The following is a 19,221-nucleotide window of genomic DNA, read 5'->3' on the forward strand; positions in this document are numbered from 1 at the left end:
TTCGTTTTTTAAGTTTTATTTTTATTTTACAAATCAGCAAATGCAGATAAAATGTACATTCCTTAAGGCAAGAGTCCCCATGCAAGTAATACACATTTATATTAAATCAAAAAAAAGAAAAAAGACATCCAACATGGGAACTCATGTACAAAGGGAAAAGGCTAGGATGAGCAACTGCAATTTATTAAAGAATCTGACAAATCTCCCTGATACAGGAACTTTTTGAGATCAACTTGCTATGAATTATTCTACGGAAAAAAATGCAAACAATAGCAAGGAATCTGATAGTCTTCTTAGTACTGCATACAATCAAATCAATCATTATTAAGAAAGAAAAATCCAGTAGTGCATACAAAAAAGTGAAAATAGATCCTGTTCACATCAATGTGTGGACATCAGTGTGCCAATGGTCATATTGCACTCAAGGTTGAAATCCAGGATTTTGGTTAAAAGTTAGCTTTTCCCCATTTTGGCAATCAGTTCATCGCAAATCTTCGTCAATTCTTCTATTTCTTTATTCTGAAAAAAGAACACATAACAAAGCAAGGAAACATTTGTTAGTGAAAAAGCTGTATTTACATTTCGAGTAGTCACTGCACCAGTGGAGAAGTTGATGATGGCGCTGGGAGCATAGTCTCAGCATGGAAAGAAGGGCACCATGCATTTGTCATGATGTCAATATGCGACCTTTCCAACAGTGAAACAGTAGCAGCTGCTGCTGTATCAATGCCTCCAAAGGGACTTTAGGCCAGGAGTGGGCAAAAGGTAGATCTCTGGAAGATCTGCAGACGATTGCTGCAAGATTTCTGACTCCCAATTGTTTAGCAACTGCAAAATGGCACTTTTTATAAGGTTGCCGAAATGAAGAAAGTGAACCAGGAGTGGACTTTTGTGGGAAAGGACTGTGAGCTCCAGTTTTGGTCTTGTAAACAAATGTCTAGGGTCAGAATGTGTTCAAAGCACATTTAATTCTAACTATGTATCTTTTGCGTTTAGCTCTGTTTGGTGGATCTTCGGCTTCTTGTCAAAAAAACCAAATTAAGTCCAACAAGCGTCAATTTGGCTCATCCATGCTTTTGGTATGTTTTTATGACAGGATCTTTACTTAAAGGTGCAAGTCTGTTCAAGGTGTCAAGCTCAAAATGCAGCCTGCAGCTTTATCAGTTTTTGTACCTGCAAAGGGAGAACTCTACAGTTTTAAAGCCAGTGATTAATTTTATGCAGCCCTGTCTCTAAATAACGGGATCTATGCAGAGCCCATTTGGATTTTTAAAAAGGATTTAAAAATAGCTGCCTTTCATACTATATCCATATACCATATGTGCAATCCAATTGTTATGGTCACCATGTGCAGTTCATATAATAGGCATATCACTTACAATAGGAAAGCAGAATTTTTCCAGATATTTTAACTTGGCATTCAAAGGTGACTTCTTGTATTATGTGATGGCAGCCTACACGGTACATACGACCCATAAGAGATTCCATGGACAATGATGATAAACTTAATATGGCGCCCTTTGATCCGGTGAACTGTGAGCTCCAGCTAGGTCTCTGTGTTCAATACATCATCCTATAATTCACAATGGTCAAATCCCGGCTCCAGTTAGAATACTCAAGCTGGACAACAAACACATTAACTACTGGATCATGAAGTGTGACATCAGAAAGAGTTACTCAGTCGGAATTCTCCTGTTCTTAATTTGTTTGGGCAAGTAAGTACCACATCTGACTCTAGATGCACAGATACAAAACACAATACACCCTCTAGCAGCAGCTTTATAAGACAATTCACAGGGAGTTTACCTTTTGTTCCAGTGTTCTTTCCAATGCATCCACCTTCAGCTGCTCTTTACGGAGACTGGCTTGGTAAGCTGCCTGTTCTTGTTGAGCCTTGCCACGGACTTGTGCAATTTCAGCATTGGCTCTGTGAAAACACAGCTCATTAAGAATGCAGGCCATGGAGGGTTTGCCTTGCTTTTTGTATACACTCTCAACATTGACACATGGAGGCTCACTAGTGGGTCCATGTGCCTGCTTGCCCTTGGAAAAGTCACACTTGAGAGCTACTTAAACATGACAACATTTCACGCACAATGTTTATAATGGAGGGAGCTGGAATTTGCATCATTGTGACTCATAACACACAATCATGAGTCAATCTGAAATTTATAATAAAACAGGGCTGTGGTTATGCAGTGATCATACTACGCAAATACAAAACTTGCCACTGAATGCAGAACTGAGTTTGCACAATTTGAAAAAAGGGATTTTTTTGGCTGTGAAAATGGTCCTTCTAATCATGGAGACAATGTCTAGTGAAACCTTAGAAGCTGAAGATGGAACAGAAGGCAGAGCAGGAGTCACAGGGATTCAGCAATATATATGGACCTCCTCCACTCATGACTTTCAGAATAAATAATACAAAAGAGGCAAATATATGAAAATTAGCTGAGGCTAGAGCAGGGAAGGGGAACCTGTTCAGGCCAGATTCTTATCTCCTCTACCCTTCGTGAGTCAACTGTGACAGATGAGCAAGGTTGCCAATCAGTTGACATCATAATGACATCAGGTGATGATAGTTGGAACTTCAAACCACTATGCAGGGCTTGCAAAGAGCTGCTGATCAGCAGGCTTGAAGTCATTGCCTACCAGCTGTTGGGTGGCGGCTTCAAGTCCTGCTTTCTGCCACAGGTGGCTGTGTGATCCAGTTCCCCACAGGGAACTCAGCAGCACAATCAATCTAGCTGCATCTCCACCTGCCCCACACCCGGCAGCACATACAATGGTTTTGGGGGGTGGGGAAGAGGCCTTGTGGATCAATTTGGGATCAATGTCAGGCCAAAACTGGCCTACGGGTTGGATATTCCCACCACCGGGTTAGAGAATTAGACAGAAGCTTTTGGTTGACAGACCAGGGCTCCTCTCATCCACTACCAAAATACCTGTCCAGCTTTTCCTCTGCATGAATTTTGAGGGCTTGGTATCGCTGCTCTTCTTTTTTTACTCGTGATAAGTACTCTTGTGCGCATTTCTTTAATACTTCTTCATTCTTAAGTGAAAAGAAAAAGGAGAGTTAATAGGAGGGCAAGAATTATTTTACTGGATTTTTGTGATCAAACTTCACGGCTTGGAAGGCAAGTCCCTTTCCCCTCACCCTCAAGCGCACCTCCAGTCATTTCCATGGAGGAATTGTGATTTGCACACAAAACAGGGATGAAAATCAGGATGTCAATTAAAAGGAACACAGAAGCCACTGGGTGCAATAGACCTCTCTATCTGTACATCTTAGTTGCATGTGGACCTCCAGGCTGAGGCACAAGTCTACAAGTATTTATTCACAGTGACTTACCTTCCTAAATCCTTCCAGAACCTCTTTCATTTTTTCATATCTTCTAAAGAGATCTGCCAGTGATTTTTCCACAGAGTTCAGATCTGATAATGCTTGCTCTTTTTCTATAATCAGCTGCTGGACTGTGTGGTGGGACATGGATTTTTCTCTCTGTTCATCCTCTGTGGGAGACAATTACAGAAGGATCACAAGTAAGAATAATGAAAACTTTTTACTTGGTATTATCCACTGTGCTTCATAGGGAATATTAAACATTAGCATGAGATACTGCAAGAGCATGATAGAGGGGACATAAACTGGGCTCCTTTGGGAGGGAAGACTGGACAGAAATTTAATAAAATAAACTTGCATTGGAAATTTCATCTAACCAGAAGGTTGTTTTTAAATTTTATTTTGTTTTCTGATGCAAGAACTAAATTGACCTCATTTCTCCTCATGATACATTCTAAACAAGCGTTTCTCAATCAGGTGCCCTCAAACTGTTTTGCACTATAACTCCCATCAGCCCCAGTCAATGACCAGGGATTATGGGAGTTGTAATCAAAAATATGTGGTGGGCACCTGGTTGGGGAAGCAGGTTTTAAACAAAGTGAAGAAGTGCAGTTTGGCTTTTCTCCTTTGGAACAGAAGCAGGCACTAAACACAACAGAAATGTTTCTGCCTGGGAATTGCCTTCCGTTCTCTAAGAAACTTGCTTATTCCAATGCAGTGCAGTTATTAATTCAGCAATACTGATTAGGCTTCCTGTTGATAGAAAATGAGCTCAACTTACATCAACCTGAGGCAGCAAACTTAGAATTATTACGTTCGTGGAAGTGCTAAACACAGCAAACAACACACAGATCTTCACTTTTAAAAGTGGTTGCTCCAAACAAAATAACAACCCCCACCCCAAACAACACTATGCACAAGGTTGTTTCCACCTGCCACACCACACCCCCTTGCCCTAGAAGTCTTCATGACGGGACTGTTACTATTAACTATTGACTTCTTAGTGTTATATAGCATATTTTTTTTACCATGGTCACCATATGATCGTACTTAGGCTGTTTATTTTCTGCAAACGCTTTTGAGCACAAATGTATCCGTGGAAAAAGTGGTAAGTAAAACCCTCTATGACTATGATTGCCAAAAATGGGATATACTTCCTGCATCTCAGAATGTGGAGATTTGCACTCTCTTTTCCTACACTTCTGGGGAGACATCGAAAGTGGGAACTCAGACACCAGCACTAACTACAATGAAATGAATTTGTTGTCCCTGCAACTAAAGCTTGTACATCTCACTGATGGATATTCCAGCTGGCTAGAACCCAAAGAGGAGAAACATGTGCATTAAAGAAGGTTATATGAAATTGGTCATGGGTGGAAGAAACAGTTTCTGTATATAATTTTATGTACCGTTGCCACTGTACACACGCTGAAAACGCTGAAACACAGTCTGCTGGTAATGACATATTTGTCGTTATACCCTGTTTCGGAGGTTAAAATGAAGCCTGCTATCAGAAATCTGCCAATCCTTTCAAAGGACATTGGCTATCATTGCCTGGTATTTCTAAGCAGATACGGCAAATACACAGAAAAAGAAAGAAAAGGAAAAAAGAAATGCCATATGCAGGTGCCAAAGTTGGTGAAAGCATTACTTACCAGGCTTGCCTTTGTTTTGGAATTGCAAGCAAAGAACAAGAAGCAACAAAAATGGAAGCAAAATAGGAAAAAAAATCAGGGAATTTAATCAAGAAAGCAGAAAAAACTTAAATGCAACAATCTGTAACGCAAAGAGGGCAATATCCCCTTATTTCAATGTTGAAGAGGTAAATAGCATAATAATCTTGAATGAATGAATGTAGTTTCAATTGTCAATTGAAGCAATGAGAAGCCAACATGTGAATGAATGGTTCAACAAGGGAGCTGTGGGGGGTCTGTAAACATGAAAGCATAAGAAATGGGGAGGGCTATATATGGAATTGATACTGGCAAAACGTTCAGTGCAAGGGGCCATTTGAAAAAAAACTTGCATAATCTGTGGGTGAAGTGTTTGCTTTCAGATTTGGTGATATTTTACTTTGCAGACTCTCCTGCCAGCCTGTACTTGGCCTGTAGAATGCATGGTGCCCACAATATTGCAAACACAAAAAACAATGCAACACAAAAATTAATTTTGGAATGCAGATGAACATGCAATAGGGGCTGAAGCAGAGGCACATTGAAGCGATTTAACAAAGGAGATTATATGAAGACAGACAAGATCTGAAAGGTACACACCAAAGGATACTGAGGATATAAGCTCCTGCCTCACAGCTCCTATTCATAACTGCAGATATATTTTCATCTACATTTCTGGTAAGAGTTGCAGTACTGTGTTCTCCATTAGTTAAGACACTTCTTTAGAGCTTTCTCAGAACTACTTGACCCAATTCAGTATTATATTGAAAGGGATTAGCAAAATACAGTCACAGCTGCAGATTTATAAAGAGCTCAGAAGGGTCTCTTCAAGCTATAAGTGGAAACCATTCTGATGAGCTGTTTTTTTTTTTCTTACTTTTCTTCTGCAGAATACTAATGTATGTAACTCCATCATCTGTATACTGCAAAATCAATATATTTTTATATACACACCGGGTGATCTTGCCGCATGTCTAACCAAGCAAGCCACCAAGTAAGCAAAATTCCCCATTCCCAAATTGGAATGTGAAATCTTCCTGTTACAATATAAAGTAGGAATGGGGGGTACCTTTGGCCCTTCGGGTGTTGCTGAACAACAATTCCCATCATCCCCTGACCACTGGGGCTGATGGGAGTTGGAATCCAATAACACCCAGAGGGCCACACGTTTCCCATCCATAATATAAAGCATCCTGCCATAGCAATTTTTAAGCCACCCTAACTTTTAAAAATAATAATAATAATTAATGTTAGTACAGTTTGGCATCTTGGGCATTGAGTCTTGAAGCCACTGTGGAACATGTGAAGATCAAAGTCATAAGGAGTATGTGCCAAAGCATTTCTGATCTCCATGAGCTGGCTTATCCTGTCCTTGGCCTACATTAGTTCCACCTAGGGGACTAGTAAGGAGGATGCAATGCACAGTGCACAGTATTAGAAGCAATATTAGCACTGGTTTGTAGAAGGTTTCCCCCTCTCTCCTATATTTCTTCTAGGATTCACCATCTACGCAGACTCTCAGGAACCTTTCCAAGCACATGCCTCTCTGCTCCATCACACACCTAAAGAAATGGATAACTTATGTTCTCCACAAAGAGCCACTTAGAGGAGAGGGTTTAATTTATGTGATTATTCCATAGTGTCCAAAGGCAGGGGAAAATGTGTCTTGGGACATTTGCACAGAAATAATGTAATTTAAGGTGTATGGAAGAGGGGACACACACTCACTTCTACCATGTGACAGTCAGCCAATGAAGCTTATGAACTCTACCTGCCTACAATAAAAAATGGCAGCAAAGTCCACTTTGGGTGACTATCACAAAGGTTTCATCCCAAGTTTGCATCTTCACCAAAGCACTTGAATCCCTATGGATACAACCCTATGTACAGTACGTTTCCCTGGGAGTATGTGCCACAGAGCTTAGTGGGAATTAGTTCTTAATAAATATGCCCTGTAAATTCAGTCTGTAGTAATTTCATCTTAACTTGAGGGGGGGGGGGGACAGAGAGAGAGCAGGGCTCAGTTCAGATTCTGTTGCTCTGGTGATGAAATTGTATATCTTTTCAGAAAAATTAACCACCAAAAAAACACAAAGCTCTTGAGTTAAAAGGAAGAAAGGGAACAAGAGTCCTGACTTCAAAGTCATATCTGCAGTGAATAGTTCCGGTATCCACAGCACCAAAGATGACACAAAAGATCATATGAAGCCATATGATCAAATTCAAGTGCTACAGTTAAGTGGGTTTGGCTTTGAGCACTGCTTATAAGGAAGGCAATCCAGGAATTATACCTAGCCAGTCTAAGTTCTTCAGAAGAAGAGGATGGTACAAGTGTAACAGACAAAATAAATGAAGCCTTTTGAGTGTGGAATTTGGCATCAGCAAACTGTTCTAGTGACTCATTTCTGTGAAAGAGAATAGACTGGGAGATGCCAAATGGAATAAATTCATCAGAAACTATCAAGGTATGTTTCTATCTATCTCTTTAATTGGGAAAAGCTAGAGCTAAAAAGCAAAATGCTAGTGATGAGCAATTTTTAGGATGTTATGAGGGACTACCATGCTTCACAAGCAGACACAGATGTGTGCAATATGCATTGGAAACTGCTAACAATAAATGTATAATGCTGATGCTGAATGATGTTGACGGAGGACAACAGAAGAAACAGGCCAGGAAGTATTATGAAGAACAGACAGACACAAATTAACCCAAACAAGTATGAATATCATATTTTAAATCTATAAACATACATTTTAATGGGTATATCAAACTTACCCATTACAAATTTGTAACTGAACTGTATGTGCACATATGGTACTACATTCCAGAATTGTACTCTGTACTCTGAATAGCTGGGCTCTGCTACAGAAAACAAACACTTAGTACTCCTCAGTAGACTGAGCTGTGCTAGTCTGTTTTATTTAAACCTGGAAGTAGATGAGTGGTTGCTCCATTGCTATGTTAATATGATCTCATGAATCTACAAGATTCATATTAGCACTGTACTCACCGGGCAGCTTTTTAAAATTGCAAATATGTTACTTGGGTTATGGGAAAGAAAGACCAGAATTATATGGCTTCCAAAAACAATGTACATATTTTAAACCCTTCAAAGTGATGTTCCTTTATGTGGCTTTAGTCTGTTATTCCAAATGAAGAGAACTTTGTTTTTAGGGACTTAAATAATACTTCCAAGCTGCTGATAGTCTAAGCCCAGCAGCATTTTTAAGACAAACTACCTTATAAATAATAAGAATTTATATGCTGGAGCTTATGCTCTACTAATAACATTTGTCTGTCTTAAAGGTGTTACTAGATTCAATATTATAAAAAGTCTAGTGCATTTCAAGCTAATGACTGACAAATGTATGCCACAGAGTTGAAGAGCTTCTGACTAATGGCCAAGCTGGTTTGGAACAGAGTTTCTAAAAGAAATATCAATGATGTCCAGGAGTGTTAAAACATTTTCAGATCTAAAATTTTATAAACATTTATTTGTGAAATATTTATGTAGGTATTTGAAGACAAAATACTGGCCTGCAATCAGATAGAAAGGGACTTTTCCTTTTTTATTCTCTTATTCTTTTGCAGAGTGAAGTTTGTTAACTAGACATCTGCCTTCTTACGCCCATGTTGGGTCAACTGCCATTAACAAAGTTGGCTTAGATCACATTTGAAGTACCACACATAACTATGGCATCTGTCCAGATTTCCTTGGGAACATTCTAATAAAAACCAGCTTTCAGATGAACAAGGGATTGGTAACAATCGCCAATACCTTCTTTAGGAAGGACCAAGTTTTGTGCACCAAGTTTAGGAAGGACCAAGCTTTGTGCACTAGATCATAGACTACTTCTGAGACTCTCAGAATGAAGTGGTACCTTTAGGAAAAAGAGCCATAGATTCTGTTGTGCACACAAAACTACTTATATTGTGCCTGAAATAGTGCCTGGAGTACTTAGGATCAGATTGCCAGTTGCTAAACATTTCAATATCTAATCATTTGTTCTTGTTTGAATAATTTCATGGATCAGCGTAGCCCATGTGGTGCTCTCCAGATCTTGTTGGACTACAACTCCCATCAGTCTCAGTCCCCTTGGTCAGTGATCAGGGATGATGGGAGATGTAGTTGAACAACATTCAAAGGGCACCATGTTGGCTTGCCCTGCTACAGATCACCCATGGAGAAGTAAAGACATCACCTTTCGGCAGGAGTAATTAAGCAGAGAGCTTTGCCATTCTGATAAAAGTAATACTGAATAATGAAAGGACTTTCTGAAGATGGAGCAATAGATTCTATCAAAGATGCCTAGGCAAAATCAAAGTGATGTGACCAGCTATGTTTCAGATCTCTGTTTCAGGAGAACGCGAGACTGGTTTTCCAGGGCTAATTAGTAGATTCTGCCCCCCTAAGATACCGTCACAGTTATTGCTTATTTTTAAGACTAAAGGAACCCAACTTTAAATAAGTTTTTATATTCTCTTATCAGAATGAGGACAGAGAAGTTCATCTTTCATGACACCACCACCTACCTATCATTTGGGCAATCGTCTTCTCATACTCTGAAACAATTTTCCTATACAAAAAGAAGAAAAGATAATGAACATACATGAACAGAAATTAATTTTTGCAATGGCATCTCTTAAGGAAAAGCTTTATTAAATACCTTCAACATACTTAATAAGATAAATGTAGCTGAGTAACAACAGGGCAACACTCCATCAAAGCTTAATTGATACACAGCACAGCACACAGCGTGGGGATATTAAACTCATGTCCTCATCAAGATATGCAGTGTCATGTATTGTGGCCTGTCTAGTATTAGATTAGCCTTCAAATTGGTGCCCTCTGGATGTTTTGGACTGCAATTTCCATTTTTTCCAGCTGGCATCTGGGAGAGTCAGTGAAGGGTGTGCTAGATACATTCCCTCTTTTGCTGTAGACTTGATCAAGGGGTTAGAGAACACATAAGTTATCTTCTTATGAGTAGGCTTCCTTGTCAGTCTTTAAGAGACCCTTTTGAGTATCTTACTCAAGGGGACTAATAAATCTATTACTGAACAGATGGAAAGATATCTGAACGTCATAATTTTTAGACCTGCCATGATCGTTAGTTTCCAGCTTGCCATTGTTAATCATCGGTTCTACTGAGGATTTGATTTTTTACTTTGCATATTGTTTGATAGATTGTAATAAATACTTGATTGATTGATTGATTGATTGATTTGATTGATTCTTTGCTTCCGTAGTCCAGATGGGCCATACACAAATGAAGGCCTTTATCAAACTACAGCTGACTGCAATCTTGACAGGCCTGTAATATGGAATATTTGAACTTGCCAAAATTTGGAAGCAATCTGCTGGTTAATTTTTTTGTTATAATTAATTTTGTAAGCATCATCACTCTGGAGCAAAGTCATATCTACCACTCCTCTGGAACACCAAGTGTCTAAACCACAATAAGACTTTTGAAGCAAGTCATCTACACAATCTGCAGTGATGATGCACCAAAGACTTCATAATTCTACAACACTTTTGGGGATTGATCCAAGTGTATTAAAAATCAATGAAGGTTTTGTCAAAGGCTTTAACCAAAGACAGTTTGTTCCCTTTTGCTATTCCATATGCCTAACTGGTGAATTCTTAACATGCAGAATACAGTTCCTCTTGCCAGGAAGTGCATACTTGCAGAGGGGTTGTTGCAGTAAAAACAGCGGCTTGCCTCATATTATACCAAATCTTATATACTAAAAAATAACGAGGACTTACATTCTTGTTTGGGGGAGAAAAAAAAATAATAACCTGTGATGCCATGACAAATCCATAATGTTATAATTTTATGAAAAAGTCATAAAGCTGTCAAGCAAAATGACAATTTGAAAGGTTTGTCCTCATTTTAAAAACACACTCGCATCCTATTACATCCTCATTTTAAAAGCACACCTTTGCATCCTATTTTGGATTTGTTCTCAAAAAGAGGCTAGCTGGAATAAGCAGATTAAAAGTGATTTAGGAAGCTGATCCTTGCCTTTCCAGAGTGAAATCAGGCTAATCAAATGTGACTAGCCTTAGTCTGTTATGTTTGAGTGATGAGTCATAGTTTGCCAAGTGAATATTCAAGGCAGTTTGCACGTCAATCTGTACTGCCTGGTAAAAAAATAATAACCTGATGCTGTTGGGAATTCAAACCCATATTAGGCATACTCTGTGAATGTGAATATTGCTGGCATATCTGCAGGAGATTCTAACAGCTAACTGCAAAGGTTCTCAAGAATCCCTTGCAAAAGGCATTTTTTCTGGTTTGTGTTTTTTGGTTCCTGTTTTTATTGTGCATTTTGTGTTTTTATTATTGTATCTTTATGTGGTGAACTGCCCTGAGATCTATGGATGAAGGGTGGTATACAAATTTAATAAAGACATAAATAAAACAAACAAATAAATAAATAATAAAACAGTACAAGACTAATAGATAGGATTAAGCGGTATTCTGGGCATTTTGTTCGTTGTCTCCATGTTACTAAAGATCTGATGCAAAAAATAAATAAATCGCAAACAATTTTGAACAGCAAATAGCAGCAATGTAGAAATGCTGTTTTACGTATGGATGCTTTTGTATGTTATAACAGCAAGTCTTCCGAAAGCACAGGCATAAAAAGAATAAGAACACACCGCATTTCCATGACTTCCCTCCTGCTCTCTTCGTATTTGTCTTTCCATTCTGACACCTCTCTTTCCTTAGCTATGATCTGTTACAAGAGGAGAAAGAAGCCTGTTAAATCATCTTAAAGGCACAAAGCATCTTGCCATGTAACTTCTTAAATCATTAAGAGAATGGGAAGATTTTCAAATAAAAATGTTTAGGCATTTCCTGCTTTTACCGTTCCAGAAGATGTTATGACTAAGCAGAAATACCATATTGGCCTGAATATAAGCCACACCTGAATATAACCTTTAAAATGGGGGGGGGGGGAGAAAAAACACCCGAATATAAGCCGTTCCATTCCTCACTGCTCCTGGCTGCATACTGGGCCGAGGGTGTCGTTGCCGGCAGCCTTTCCCTTTCCTCGCTCTCTCCATTCCTGACCTTGGGATAGGATGGGGGACTACGTGCAGGGTGGACACCACTTTACTGCACTCCTGGTGCTGTTTGTCCTGCGCTCCTGGCTGCATACCATAAGGTCACAAATATAAGCCACACTTTAACTTTTCACGATCAGAATTTGGGAAAGAAGTGAGGCTTATATTCAGGCCAATACGGTAAAGTGTGCCAAATCTATATCCGGGTTTTGCTCTAGCCAGCAAATTGTCACAGAGATTGGGCTGGGATCTTTCACTATTGTTGTACATGTAGAAAACTGGTGTGAGCCATACTGACACCTTCATTTGGACTCCCATTCTAGCTAATATACAATGCTGCTCTAATCTTCTGAACCTTCTTGTTACCTTTTTCAAGCATACATGCTGTATCTCACACCATCAGAGAGAAAATTGCGCAACTGTCGCTCCTCACTTTCCTTTTACGCATGTAGCACTGATATAAGACAATCTGCTTGGCTAAAATTTGGCCAAAGCTTCCAAGCGCATAAATCCAATATGCTAATGAACATGGTGCACCTGCTGTATACGTTTCTCTCCTGGCTAAACAAAATAGTTGTTCAGAGATACATCTCATGCCTCAACTGTGTAAGTTTTCCCCCACAAACAAAAAATTATCACCCAAAATTTGTTGGGGCCAGCTTTCTATTATGCAGAGCAGAAAAAGGAACACTCCAGGGTTAGGGTTAACCATGGGACATCATGCTGAACTGGAGGTAAGGGTGTTGAGAGACAACTTATGCCTAAGTGGAATTATTCATTGAAACATTCCACTGTGAACCATGGTTAGGAAGCCGCTGGCATTACAACTGTACTAGCCCATTGCTTCAACACCCTAACATAGTCATTCTTTTTGCACACAGGTAAACCTCAGAACAGCTGCACTTAGGAAGGCATACTCATTAAAAAAACAAACAAACAGAATTTTATCATTTAAGATTATGGGTTACCTCCTCTCTGGCAACTCTCAAGGCAGAATCCAAGTCTTGCTGCTGGTAGAGCAAACTGGAGTTATTCTCTCCCTCCGAGCTGCTTATCCGAGAGTACAGTGCACTTTTAGAGATGGAGACATCAGCTGAGATGGCAGGGTCTCTCTGTTCATTAAAAAAGAGAGGAATAGCATTGATCATTAACCATATGCTCCACTAGTATTTCAGGTATCCATAGTTGTTTTTTTTTGGGGGGGGTGGACAATGAGGAAATGTGAGGTTAAGATGAATGGGAAATGTTCATCTGTATATAGCTTAGATGCTGCAATACAGATGAGAATGGAATTGAAAAACAGAAAGTGCATATAGAAAGGTGTAGTCAATGATATTTTACTCAGAGTGGACCCATTGAAATTAATGTCAGGGACTAATGTAGGTCCATTACTTTCAGCGAGTAAGAGTTTGTTGACTACAGCTCACTGTGCTATTCCGTTCATTGTATTTTCTGTTTTTATACTTTTATATCTTTTACTTGTCAAAGCCCTGGTAATAATTGAATGGCTCTGGAGTAATTATTGAACATAGCAGAGGCTACTGGAAATTCTGATCTTTCTAGATGAAGCACAGTCAGGTTGAAAAGTTCATCAGTGCCTAAACATGAGCACCACACAGTCTTTCTGCACAAGGGCCAGTTGGAGAACTCAGTGTCCTGGGGTTTATGCCTCCCTGCTTTTCCAAGTTCTAGAGTCACAATCTGCTGAAATTCACTACTTCTCTCCTAAGATTGTTATCACCCCTTTAAGACTGTTATCATCCCATGCCACGCCCAAGACTGGCACCTGCTGAACCATGCACTACACCAAGCCAAGGCAACAGAAGAACAAATGCACATGAAAACTAAAGTGAAAGCTTCTGCATGTGAAGATAGGCTAGGGTCAGAAGCAGAGAGGCCATCAGGCTTTCCCCCGCTGGTCTGCCCAACTCTTCAACATCTTTTCTTTTTTCTTTTAAATTTTCCAGCTTCTGCAGACGAAAATAGCAGCAGGATTGTCAGACATGCAGGCATGTTTGCCTGGAAGCAGTCAGGTTTTTGCTAAAAGATGTATGCATGCAATGTCATAAAAGCAAAACAGTGATAAGACCATCAAAAGCCATTGGCTAAGATAGTCTAGGGATACAATACTGATTACCAGGTTATGTCAGAGAACGTATGGCAACCCATGTCCGAAGGATAGATTTTGGCAAATTTCCATAAAAATAGCATAGAGCGAGGAGACTATTCCAATAGCTTCACTTATTTATTTAATGAAGATCCAAATATTGTTGGACTTCAGCCCACAGCTTTTATATACCCCTGGTATAAAATAACAACTTATGGTTCACCGTTTTTCATTTTAGTATTAAACTTATTATCACTAGCACCACTAGAGAGCAGTAACTTAAGGAAGGTTCTGCAGATGGGGATCATATTCGCAGACCACATGAAAAGAGAATATGATCACAATACTTATTAGGTAACTCAGCTGTACACAACAAATTCACAATATTTATGGATGATCATTAAGCATGTAAGCAAACCAAGATTAATCTAGAGTCAAGCAAGGTAAGTTTAACTGGGAAACTATAAGCAACAAGAGCTATTGTGTACATGAACATACTAGGAGGCTGGCTGAACTATTTCTTTGCATAGGATAAAGGAATTTAGAACTCTTACTTTTGTTTTTTGGGAACCAAACCTGTTTCTTTTCCACTGGCCACTTTTCTTGTATCAACACTGAGAGCCTTATACAAAATAAGAGAGGCAGATGACCAAACCCAGCAAGGCTACTTAGAGCTAGATATATAAGAGACAGGAATTTTAGTTCATTTCCTTCACTCTGCAAAAAACTATTGTGCAATACCTTGAAGGCCAAACTCCACAGGATGCTAAAAGCATGTTTGCATTTAACAGCCAAGGTTTTTAAAAATGCAAATACCATCAGCTGGATGGAAGCTGATAATTATCAGGATATCAGAAGGCCTGGAGGGGAGACATAATCCCTTCCTTCTCTGCTTTAGTGCTGGCACAAGACCTTCCTCTGAAGCTGCAATATGCCCTGGGAAGAAGACTCCCACTGGTGCCAATGCTGTGATTATCTGCCTCCTCCTCACATGTGCACAAACCTGCATGTTAAGTCAAAGACACATTTAGCATCACATCTAGTTCGGCCCTTAATCAAAGGTCCTTCGAATGCCTCTGCTATAGCAAGAATCTCTCTTACGCTGTATTCAGAATTTGTTAGTAAGGCAGGGGTGTGATGTTTTAAGGTACAGTTTCTTAAAGGTAAAGTGACCCCTGACCATTAGGTCCAGTAGTTGCCGACTCTGGGGTTGTGGTGCTCATTTCACTTTATTGGCCAAGGGAGCCGGCGTACAGCTTCCGGGTCATGTGGCCAGCATGACTAAGCCGCTTCTGGCAAACCAGAGCAGCGCATGGAAATGCCGTTTACCTTCCCGCCAGAGCAGTACCTATTTATCTACTTGCACTTTGATGTGCTTTCGAACTGCTAGGTTGGCAGGAGCAGGGACTGAGTAACGGGAGCTCACCCCATCACGGGGATTCGAACCGCCGACCTTCTGATCGGCAAGCCCTAGGCTCTGTGGTTTAACCCACAGCGCCACCTGCGTCCCACATTTTCTTATGAACTATTAATTTACAGTATCAATATCAACGAGAAATTTAAGTATGACCACAATTCCTCTCATGGAATTTGAGCAGGTCTATCAAAAGAGCAAACCATATCAACAATGGCCTATCTGAACTTTGATTCACAGCGTGCCTCATCCAACAAGCCAATGTATTTCGGAAGTGTGCAGCAAGGCCGAGCAGAGCAAGAAGAACATAGGCTTAACCATTGTCACTTTTTGTTCCTACACTAGCTGATGGCTAAAAGGTGCTTGCTGAAGGAAGCAGGCCATTAGTCCAGGGATTTTCCAGGCAATTGTATTCATTGTAGATGAAACAACTAAAACATACAGCTCTATGATATTCTAGAAAAACTCAGTCTAATTTCTACCCTCTATCGAGCAGGATTAATGTTCCTGCAAAGTCACCCAGTAGATCCTATTATAAGTAATCTCCACTTAGCTACTGTAAGACACTGTAGCTTCCAAAGGATTCACCCATTGCTTCTTTAGTTGACCTTGGCAATGGTGGCATAAAGTGGAAAGTTAACCAAAAAGTGTGCTTCCTATCCTAAGATGACATCAGAAGAAACTATCAAACTCAGATTAAACATGGGGACTTAAACTTTCCAGCATCAAATTTTCTGGATTATCCGTCAAAATCAGAGATCTAACATCTCTTGATTGCACTTAATTAGCTGCTCCTCCAGTTTCCCCATTATCATGCTAATCCACCCAGGAAAATATCTGAACATTTCATAACTATGAATTAAAAAGGAGTTTTGAACTTTTAACATTACAGAGAAAAGTATTTCAAATAATGTTCAGCGTAACACTTAGCAGTGGCTTTGCTCACACATAACAACGCAGTCAGCAGAGCATGAGACTCTCAGTCTCTCAATCTCAGATTGGAGCCCCACACTGGACAAAAAGATTCCTGTATTGCAGGGGGCTGGACTAGATGACCCTCATGGTCCCTTCCAACTCTGCAATTCTATGATGCTATGATTCTATGACTAAACAATGGATGCTCCTTAACAGCTAAGTGTTAGGTTCAATCCAGAAGCCCTGGTTTAAAAGAAACCCATGCATCATTCCCCCCATTATGTTTTATTGTAATTTTATTGGTGTTAGCCGCCATGAGCCTGGCTCTGGCTAGGGAGGGCGGGGTATAAATAAAAAATTATTATTATTATTATTATTATTAGGCATACTTTGAAGTTGGCTTATTATGAAACTGACCATAATGTGGTTTAAATTGAGATTCCTAGCCAGGGCCGGATTTAGGTTTGATGAGGCCTTAAGCTACTGAAGGTAATGGGGCCCTTTATATGTCCAGCTGTGCTTTGTCAACAACAAATTGTCACTGTTTTTTGTGTTGAATATATGCTATATGGTAATCTATGGACCTAATAGGTATCTAAAGCCATTTGCACATAACAAAATATGTATTTAATCAAAGTAACTGTTGAACTGAAACACAGTTAAGAAGAAGTATATTAATAGTGAAATACTTTTAAAAAATTTTTTTTGGGGGGGGCCAAGGGAGTGGGGCCCTAAGCTATAGCTTGTTTAGCTTATACGTAAATCCGGCACTGTCTAGCTCAAGTATAACACTAAAGTGAGATTCTACAAAAGTGAAAGTAAATTCTTTTGAAATTCTCCCTTTGGGCATGTGGGTAGAGGAATAAGGAACTGTGTGCATGTTGAGGCTCATCAACATAGCACTAAAATATTGTTTAGCATTATATGCAAAGCTGCCTAATGTTATATTAGTAAACTAGGGCTTCGAGCTTTATTTGGTAGATTATTAAAGATGGTCCTTCTTTCTAACAAGTGCATGGTTTTGATCCTTAAGTTTCTTACATTTTGCTAAAGCTCTCAAATGTAATTAACTGATTAAAAGTAAGATCATTAATCAACCGGAATCATTTAATCACTTGGCAGCTCTGCTGTGAACACATTCCACTATAGGTGCTTTCTAATGCAAGGTGTTTATGTGTGTGTTAAAGATGGCAAATTCCAAGGCTAATCCTCTCATAATGGCCTGGTTTTCACATCTCACTAAGTCAAGCCATGCCTACTTGGGACAAGATCATGGCTGCTTTACTCCTGGTCATTCCGCTACCATTTAGATGAGTGTGTGTCTGATGGTCTAGCTCTCTCCAGAATAAGCATGAGCTGTAACCAATATATGTCTTATATTTTATGGCTCATGGTTTGTCTGTGAAAACCCTCTAAGCCAAACCATAGCTTAGCTCAACCCTGTGCAGCAGCAGAATGACTGGGGAGATGCAGAGAAGCAGTAATTTACTCTGTGGGAGCACATACAACTTGCTCATTCATGCTAAGCCATATTTGGTTTAGCATGATGTGTGAACTAGGCCACTGCCCATCTTTTACAGCAGAAATAAACAATACTAGTGCGCATTAACTAAAAGGAAGTTTAAAAGAGTACTTTTGAACCTCAGTTATGGGAGGGACACAGTCATAATTCAGATAATCAGAAGTCCAGTCGTACAGCAATGCTAATTTACATGGATCCATATGAGCTGGATCTAGACACATCAAAGCAGCGTTTCAGTTAAATGAGTTGTAAATTTAAACAGGGAAAACAGGTAGAGAAAAATGGGACTCCAAGGCACCATCTGGTGGCACAATGCTATATTGCACATACAAGGCATATACCGTATTTTTCGCCCTATAGGACGCACCGGCCCACAGGACGCACCTAGATTTTTTGGGGGGGAAATAAAGGGGAAAAAATTTATTTCCCCCCCCAGGCGCGGGGCTGGGGCGGGGCAAGCCCGAGCTTCCCCCGCCCCCAGAAAGGGTCCAAGAGCGATGGCGAAGGTGAGTGCACCTTCGCCATCACTCCCGGAGTTTACGGGGCTGGGGGTGGGGGAAGCCGGAGCTTCCCCCGACCCCAGCCCCCAGTACAGGTCGGAGAATGGCAATGGTGCACGCACATTCGCCATCGCTCTGGGAGCTTGCGTGGCTGGGGGGATAGCTTCCTGAAGCCTGGAGAGCAAGAGGGGTCAGTGCGCACCGACCCCTCTCGCTCTCCAGGCTTCAGCGAAAGCCTGCATTCGCCCCATAGGATGCACACACATTTCCCCTTCATTTTTGGAGGGGGAAAAGTGCATCCTATAGGGCGAAAAATACGGTAAATTGTTTTTCCTTTCCCAATCTAGCTGAGACCATGGATACCAGTCTAAATGCAAGATGCGCATTAAGCTGGAAGAGATGCTACCAGATATCAGATCTTCAGTATTAAAAAAGGATAACAATATCAATTTTACCACATCCTATTTCCTTGCTCTATCATCTTGCTCTACTATTTCTTTTTTACTTTGCTTAGTGCTGACAATGTACATAATCTTGAAAATATTTTTTTTTGGGGGGGGGGGGTTGTGGATACTATCTATCCAGTGCTTTTTTCTAAAAAAATGTTTAGGGGTACTCTTATTTTCCTACTCGTATTGAAATATTACCCCCTCAATGAGGCCAAACTT

The 19,221-nt window shown here is 40.0% G+C and overlaps 1 protein-coding gene across 13 annotated transcripts in view; it reads right to left on the reverse strand.

The window, feature by feature from the left end:
• TACC2 (transforming acidic coiled-coil containing protein 2) overlaps positions 1–19,221 on the reverse strand; it is a 157,313-nt gene continuing 138,092 nt past the window's right edge. For all 13 annotated transcript variants that reach the window (XM_081863628.1, XM_081863629.1, XM_081863623.1 and 10 more), the window contains 7 exons: positions 13,064–13,207; positions 11,688–11,764; positions 9,551–9,594; positions 3,353–3,513; positions 2,946–3,052; positions 1,807–1,927; positions 1–519 (listed from right to left, as the gene is read on the reverse strand). In XM_081863628.1, coding sequence (XP_081719754.1) covers positions 454–519; positions 1,807–1,927; positions 2,946–3,052; positions 3,353–3,513; positions 9,551–9,594; positions 11,688–11,764; positions 13,064–13,207 — 720 coding nt within the window. In that variant the 3' untranslated portion in view covers positions 1–453. The remainder of the gene's footprint in view (positions 520–1,806; positions 1,928–2,945; positions 3,053–3,352; positions 3,514–9,550; positions 9,595–11,687; positions 11,765–13,063; positions 13,208–19,221) is intronic.

The sequence above is a fragment of the Podarcis erhardii genome (assembly GCF_964252035.2).
Source record: "Podarcis erhardii genome assembly, chromosome: 5".
NCBI lineage: Eukaryota > Metazoa > Chordata > Lepidosauria > Squamata > Lacertidae > Podarcis > Podarcis erhardii.